At 47.4% G+C, this 8,559-nt stretch overlaps 1 protein-coding gene across 1 annotated transcript in view; it reads right to left on the bottom strand.

Annotated features, from left to right (window-relative positions):
• Nucleotides 1–5,617: 5,617 nt before the first annotated feature.
• LOC119309517 (endo-1,4-beta-xylanase 4-like) overlaps nt 5,618–8,559 on the bottom strand; it is a 48,790-nt gene continuing 45,848 nt past the window's right edge. Inside the window, exon 6 of the mRNA XM_037585507.1 lies at nt 5,618–6,135. Coding sequence (XP_037441404.1) covers nt 5,618–6,135 — 518 coding nt within the window. The remainder of the gene's footprint in view (nt 6,136–8,559) is intronic.

Raw genomic sequence — 8,559 nt, 5'->3', positions numbered from 1 at the left:
ACCAAGATTTCTCTTACCCATTAGCCGCCACATCTTGAGAACTTCTGAAATTTCCTCACGAGCATTGCTAGTCCTGGCTTAGTTCCTCAGGATCACCAAGGCTGCTACAGAATCTTCTCCTTCAGATTCGGAAACTGCCTTGGCCTTCAGTGCGCGTGATCTTCTATAGTTTGGTCCATAAAGGTCCACTAGTAGAAAAACGACTTTTAGTACCGGTTTGTAAGGGCCTTTAGTACCGGTTCTGGAAACCGGCACTAAAGGGTGAGGACTAAAGGTCCCCCCTTTTAGTCCCGGTTCAACACGAACCGGGACCAAAGGCCCACCACGTGGCACCAGGCGCGCCGTGGTCTGGGGACTAAAGGATTTTTTTGAATTTTGTTTTGAAATAAAGCAAAAACAACCCGCCTAGTGGGCCGTACAGGCCTGCATCCCGCCTACTGGGCCGGTACGGCCTGCATACGACTAGAAACCCAACCTCTAGTTGGGCCAGGATGCAGGCCCGTACGGTTCAGTAGGCCCCACAGGGCAGATGACTTGCAATAGGCCCGCAAAGGCCTGCTTAGAGAGGAGCTCGACATGGTAGCCGCGGCAGGGCTTATAAACCTGTGCGAGCTCCTCTCAATTAGCAAGGTGAGACTAAACATTGTGCACTGCGGGTGGCAGCGCACCACCTTTAGTACCGGTTGGAGCCACCAACCCGTACTAAACGGGGGGGGGGGGGGTCTTTAGTACTAGTTCGAGCCACCAACCCGTACTAAAGGCCATGACCCCTTTAGTACCGGTTGGAGCTACCAACCGATACTAAAGGTCACAAATAAACCGGGACTAATGCTTAGCCGTTCGAACCGGGACTAATGGTCACATTAGTGCCGGCTCAAATACAAACCAGGACTAATGAGCTGCACATTAGACCCTTTTTCTACTAGTGGTCTCTCTTCTCATCAAGTTGGAACTCATGAGTATTTAGCCTTTAGAGGATATCAGCAGGATCAAGTGACTTGTAGTCTCCATTTTCTTGAATCATCAGTGCAAGTGTGTCAAATTAGGAATCAAGTGATCTCGGCAATTTCTTCACCACCTCATGGTCGGTGATGTCAGTGGCACCAAGTGCTTGAAGCTCATTTGAGATGTCAGTGAGGCAAGGCTTGCTGAACATTTTCATTGTCAAGTCTCTTGAAGCGGTTGAAGAGATTGCGAAGAACGTCAACTCGAGAGTCACGTTGAGTTGAGACTCCTTCGTTGACCTTGGACAACCTATCCTAGATAAGCTTTGTTGTCTCCAAAGCACTCACTCTGTTGTACTGTCCTTTGCTCAGATAGTCACATATGACATTCTTTGCTTGAGAGTCGAGTTGCTTGAATCTCTTCACACCAGCAGCGTTCACGGAAGGAGTGATGGAGGGAACGCCATTTTCCACAACGTACCAGAGATCATTGCCAATTGCCTCAAGATGCATTCGCGTCTTATTCTTCCAGTAGGGGCAGTCCATCCCATCGAAGGTAGGACACCCAGTCGACACCTTGATCATGCCTGCAGTCGACATAATTAAAACTCCAGGTGGTTAAACCAAAATCACACAGAACAAGGAAGTACCTTGCTCTGATACCAATTGAAAGTGTGTTATATCGACTAGGGGGGGGGTGAATAGGCAATTTTTACAAATTCGTCACTGAGAAATTTCCTAAGTAACAAACTACAAGCAGCAGAATAAGTACTCAGGTGCATGCATAACAAAGCAGTAGCATAGTCATCATGATGAAATGAAACATCATAGAGCACAGGTAGCGTGTAAACAGGATGAGCAGGTAGAAGACAAGATGACTGAAGAATTTGAATTGAGGAAATAGAGAGAGTCTTTAATCAAAGTCTTCAAATAGTAACGATCAATTTCATCAACACACGAATGCGGAAATGAAAGGGTTGAGGAAATAGAACCAGTAGCTTGGTGAAGACGATGATTTGGTAGACCAGTTCCAACTGCTGTGACAGTTGTACGTCTAGTTGGAGCAGCTAGATATTTAAATCTGAGGACACACAGTCCCGAATACACAGTCCCCACCGTATTCTCATTGGGCTAAGATCACAGAGACCTCGCCCAGTCACTCATGGTAAGTCTTCAGGTGACTTCCAAACCTTCACAGACTCGGTCACTCGGTGATTCACAATTCCTCTTGGATGCTCTAGACCATGACGCCTAACCATCTGGAGGATGCACTGTCCTCAAAGGTAACAAGCGCCGGTTCCAAACAGGAACGATCCCTTCAGTGATGCTCAATCACTTTGGGTTGTAGGTGTTTGGGTTTGGATTTTTCCTCCCTGATGATTTTCGATCAAAGTCCTCGAAGGATGGGATGCTCTCAATGACAAGTGTCAGTTTCCCTTGGAGCAGCCAACCAACTAGTGGTTGTAGGGGGCGGCTATTTATAGCCCAGGGAGCAGCCCGACATGATAGGACATAAATGCCCTTCAATGATATGACCGTCAGGTGGATAGGATATTTTGGGATAGCTGTCGCGTAGCACAACAACGGTCGGAAATTTGAGTTCACAAATTCCTCAGGGCTATCATGTTCCTCACTTGTAGGCAATCCGCATTGGCGAATTCCTAACTCCTCAGTCAGAACAAATTCTTCAAAGAACGGAAGATCTTCGTCTCTGTCACTGAAGAAATTGACTGAACTGTATGAGATTTTCAATGGCCTCACTCGAAAGGATTGGTTAGGTGTAGGATTTTGAGATGAGCATCACTTGGAAACTTTTCCTTAGTTTTACCTCGACACCCTTTAACAGTACGGTGTTTCTTATGACTCAAGAAAGAGAAAATGAAACTACGAAAACAAAAGTCTTCACGCTTCATAATCCTCGCATCAATATTGAAGTCTTCAGGGTCACACCAATTTCCTCACTTTCAAAGTCTTCAAGAAAACCAAAGTCTTCAACTGAAGACATTCATTTTCAGGGGTCGAATTTCATCGTAAATATCAAACTCCTCATAGACTTACAGAACATGTGTACACTCATAAACACATTAGTCCCTTAGCCTATAAGTCTTCAATACACCAAAATCACTAAGGGACACTAGATGCACTTACACTTTTCACAGACATTGAGATTCTAGTTAAAATTCCCCAATCCGATATAGAGCACATACAATGATGATATCTTAAAGATGCCACATACAATAACCAGTGAGGTAAAAAGAGAAAAAAAAGACATTGCCTTCTCTTGCCTAAGAAATGGCCTCTTAATAAGAAAGCCTTAAAAAAAGACACCAAAGGGCGTCTGATAAAAAAACAAAAGTCAGTACAATGGACAGAGAACTCGACCAGGGACCATAAAAACTAAATTACATTGAAAATCATACTAGATTTGTTCTTCCACAGTTGTATGCCGCCCGCTGAAGATTAGAAATTGCACTTAACCAACACTAAAGGAAAGGGACACCTGCAAACGCACTCGTCATGGCAGGCTTTGAAGACTGCAATATAGCCACTCGCCCCCTGAGACGAGATCTATAAATCACTGAAGCATGCATCACCCCAGATAGTACATGCTTCCAATGGATGACGTTCAGAGGGTTGGAGAAACCGAACCATGCCACCGAACTACATGGAAGAGGATGTCAAAGCCACGACACCAATAGCCATCCATTAGCTTTCGTTGAAAGACACACCAACTGCCAAGATCGGAAGAGAACCAACAAATGTGGGGAGACAAACTCTCACAAGCATCTTCTTCAACGCTGAATTGGACATCGTCTATGTAGGAAGCTACAAAAGAGACATTAATTCAACACACCATCGATGCGACCACCTCGTTAATGTCGCCAGAGAAACAAAATCGAAGGAAAAGAAAATGAAACGGATGGGCCCCCACTTCCATCTATGTGGTAGTCAGACCAGGAAGAGGGGAGGACTGAGGCGGTGGTCTGTGGGGAAGTTGTGACAACGCCTACTAGGGTTGCGAGTTATGAGCAGCAACCAACGAGTTTGTCATGCTTTTCGTAGATAGCAACTAGTCATCGTTCTTAACAAGAAAGATTGACATTTATCTTTGTTGTACGGGATTTTCCCTTGTGTTCACATATTTTTCAATTTTTGCTTTTATTCTGTCATCCCATAATTTTTTTAAGACCTCGTAATATTAAATGCTAGAGATATCAATACTACATTATATAGCAAGTTCCTTTTCTATTCCATTCCTCTGGGTAGTAACATGGGGAGGTTTCCTTTCCTTCTCTTCTACTATTTGTTTCCCTTTCGCGCCAAGACACTGTTTACGGTTTTGTTCCGTTATATGATGATATGATGATAGTGGAACATGATCCAATTGGATTGTATGGAAAAAGAAAATATAACAAGTTTTATTGCATTCTCTAGATGGCGTACATAAAAGAATTCTTTTGATCGCCTTATTTTTATGAGTGAAGTGCACTGTAGGTCCTCGAATTATTTCAGGGGTGTCACGTAGGTCCACGAACTATGAAAATCGTCATCCAGGTCCTTGAAGTATAGTATGTGTGTCATCCAGGTCCAAAATCTGCCTGACCCCATCTGACTAGCCAGCTGGCGTCGTCAACCATGAACAGTGAACCTGTGAACAGTAAAATGTCGCCCAGGGACAGCATAGTTTCTGTACTCGGTGAACAGTAGTTCGATGAACAGTAATATATATAAAATTTTTAAGAAATTCAGGGATGTTGAAATAATGTTCGCGGACATTTTTTTAAGTCACGAATATTGTTTTAAAATGTTCGCAAACAATATTTAAAAATGTTCGCGGACCACAAATATAGTTCGAGGGTATGGAAATAATATTCATGACTTTACAAAAATGTTCGTGAAATAAATATTCGTGACTTTAAAAAAATGTTCACCAACGATAAATTTGAATATTGTTCATGGTCCACAAATATTGTTCGCGGGTATGGAAAAAATATTCGCGACTTTAAAAAGATGTTCGCGAAAAAATATTCGTGACTTTAAAAAAATGTTCGCGAATGAAAAATTTGAATATTGTTCGCGGGTATTCGTGACTTTGAAAAAGGTTCACGACTTTAAAAAAATATTCATGAAAAAATATTCGTGAACGATAAATTTGAATATTGTTCGCAGGTATGGAAAAAATATTTGCGATTTAAAAAAAAGTTTCGCGACTTTAAAAAATGTTCGCGAAAAAATATTCCTGAATTTAGAAAAATGTTCGCAAATATTGTTTGAAAATATCTGTGAACATTATTTCCATATCCATGAATATTTTCAAATATTGTTTGCGAACATTTTAAAAAAAATCGAGAACACTATTTCATATCCGCGTTTTTTTATTTTTACTGTTCACCGACGCCTGTTCATAGGGTACAGGAACAGTATTGTCCCTATGTGGTAGTTTACTGTTTATTGGTTTACTGTTCATGGTTAACGACGCCAGCTGCCAAGTCAGATGGGGTCAGGCAAATTTTGGACCTGCATGACACACTTAATGCACTTTGAGGATCTAGATAACGATTTTCATAGTTCGAGGACCCACGTGACACCCCTGAAATAGTTCGAGGACCTACAGTGCACTTCACTCTATTTTTATCAACCATTCTACGTAGCTTAATAAGTCTCATATATTCCTACGCCTTCACGGTGATGATGTGCTCGGAGGCTGCTGACCCCGCATCCACCGTCATGGTGTGGGAGACGGCCGTCGTCTGCGAAGGGTGGTTCACCGTTAACTTGTAATCACCATGGGCGAGGTCGAGCTCGAGCATTCCATTCGCGTCGGTGGCGGCGGACGTCTTGTGCGTCTTCCACTCGGCGATGAGCTTGTCGACAAGGTCGCCGACGGGGAGGTTCTTGAAGCTGTTGTCGGTGAGGCACATGACGTAGCATCCGAAGGGGTGCCACGCGGCCCACATGACGATGCCCTGCACGCCGGGGTGGGCGTAGCCTTCCCTGAGTATCTGCTCCAGGAACTTGACCTGGTTGGGGCCCTTGACGACGTCGACCTCGGTCATCCACATGGGCAGCTTGAGCTGCGCGAGCGTGTCGAGGGCGCCCCTGACGTAGGGGAGGTTGGGCGTGGTGAAGTGGCTCTCGAGCCCGACGCCGAGCTTGAGGCCGGCGTTGCCGGGTGTTAGACTATGTATAGCTTCTGTACTTATGTACGTATTGTAACACAACCATTATATATAATGAGATAAGCCACCCCTAGAGGGTAGTGCTGGTTCCCCAAAACTTATTGTCTTACATGGTATCACGGCTCTGCTCAACCTCCCGCTCGATGCCGTCTCCGTTCCGGCTCCGATCGGGACAAGGAGCATCGGCTCCGTCTTCTCCTCGCCGCCGGCGCCCTCGCTTGGGCGTGACCTCGTAGTCCACACCGCGGCGCCGCCGTCCGCTGCAGACTCCGCAGGCGTCGTCCCGCCGCTCCTGCCGCAAGCGGATCACACCGCCCCGCTGGCGGGGTTGGCGGCGTCCGCCCCGGCCGCCAGCCTTGCGGCGTCCGAACCGGCCGCGAGCTTTGCGGCGCCCGCCCTGGCTGCGGTTCCGCCTCCTCCCGCATCGGCTTCGGTGCCTCTGGCTGCTTCCATGGTGTTTGCACCCCAGGCAGCCTCCTCGATGGGATCGTCTTCGCCGCCGCCGTTTCACTTCGGTCATCTCATCACCATCAAGCTCTCCGCCGACAACTACATCTTCTGGCGTGCGCAGGTTCTCCCGCTCTTGGGGAGTCACTACCTGCTAGGCTACGTCGACGGATCGCTTCCCTGCCCACCCGCGTTGGTAGACAGCGTGCATGGTCCGGTCTACAATCCGGCCCATCGCGTCTGGACGGGGCAGGACCAGGCAAACCTCTCCTCCATCCAGGGGTCGCTCTCGCCGGCAGTTGCCGGCCTTGTTGTCTTCGCGAAGACGTCTCATGAGGCCTGGACCATCCTTGAGCGCACCTTTGCAGCGCAGTCCCAGGCTCGTGTCTCCGCACTCCGTCGTCAGCTTGGAGAGTGTCAGAAGCTTGACTCCACTGCCACTGAGTTCTACAACAAGGTCAAGGGCCTCGCCGACACATTGGCCTCCATTGGACAGCCCCTCACCGACTCCGAGTTCAACTCGTTTATTGTCAATGGTCTTGATGAGGAGTATGATGCCTTAGTCGAGATCATCAACGAGCGGGGCAACTCGACACCCATGCTGGCACACGAGGTTTTCTCTCGGCTCCTTCTCACTGAGCAACGGGTCGAGACTCGCCGCACCAGGGGCACTGGCTCCCTCTCGGCCAACGCCGCCACCAAGGGTGGCCGCTCTTCTTCATCACCCCGGTCTCCCTTGGGGCTGCCACCGTCGCCCGCCTCGGCCCCCCCACCTACTGCGACCTTACCGGGGGCTGGCGGTCCACGTGTGTGTCAGCTTTGTGGCCGCGATGGGCACTGGGCCTCCAAGTGTCATAAGCGCTTCCAGCGAAGCTTCCTTGGTCTTGGCAATGACGGCAAAGATACACGCAACAATGCCCGTCAGGTCGCCATGGCTGATCGTCCCGCGCCGCAGAAGCAACAGGGACACACTCAGTCCTACTCCATCGATCCACACTGGTACATGGACTCTGGGGCGACAGAGCATCTGACCAGCGAGATGGGGAAGCTTCACACTCGTGAACCCTATCATGGCTCCGACAAGATCCACACCGCCAATGGAGCAGGTACGCACATCTCTCATATTGGTCAAGCATCTCTTCTCACTAGACATGCCAATAGGAATCTTCAGCTTCGCAATGTTCTTCGAGTTCCATCTGTGACCCGTAATCTTCTTTCAGTTCCTAAACTCACACGTGATAATAATGTGCTTTGTGAATTTCACCCTTTTGATCTTTTTATTAAGGATCGGGGCACGAGGGACATTCTTCTTAGTGGGCGGTTGTGCCAGGGCCTCTACCGTCTGGAGCATCCTGGCGTCGCTCGCGTTTTCAGTGGAGTTCGGGTCTCTTCGTCACAGTGGCATGCTCGTCTTGGTCACCCGGCCACACCTTCCGTCATATTTTGCGTCGTCATGAGCTTCCCAGTTTGTCTAGTAATAAAGATGTAGCAGTGTGTGATGCTTGTCAGCAGGGGAAGAGTCATCAACTTCCTTTTTCGGAGTCCAGTCGTGAGGTGAAACATCCTTTAGAACTTGTGTTTTCAGATGTATGGGGTCCTGCTCAGACTTCTGTCAGTGGTCATAATTACTATATCAGTTTCGTTGATGCTTATAGTCGCTTTACCTGGCTTTACCTTATTAAACGCAAATCTGATGTGTTTGATATTTTTGTTCAGTTTCAAAAACATGTTGAACGTCTTCTCAAGCACAAAATTGTTCATGTCCAGTCGGATTGGGGGGGGGGGGCGAGTATCGCAACCTCAACTCTTTCTTTCAGTCGCTTGGGATAGCTCATCGTTTAGCATGTCCACATACACATCAACAGAATGGTTCAGTCGAACGTAAGCATCGTCATATTGTTGAAGCTGGTCTTACTCTTTTGTCCCATGCATCTGTTCCGTTTCGGTTTTGGAGTGATGCTTTCACCACTGTATGCTTTCTCATCAAC

Source organism: Triticum dicoccoides, chromosome 5B, assembly GCF_002162155.2.
Source record: "Triticum dicoccoides isolate Atlit2015 ecotype Zavitan chromosome 5B, WEW_v2.0, whole genome shotgun sequence".
NCBI lineage: Eukaryota > Viridiplantae > Streptophyta > Magnoliopsida > Poales > Poaceae > Triticum > Triticum dicoccoides.
Note: the sequence above shows the minus strand (reverse complement) of the source record. Positions and strands in the feature narration are given on the sequence as shown.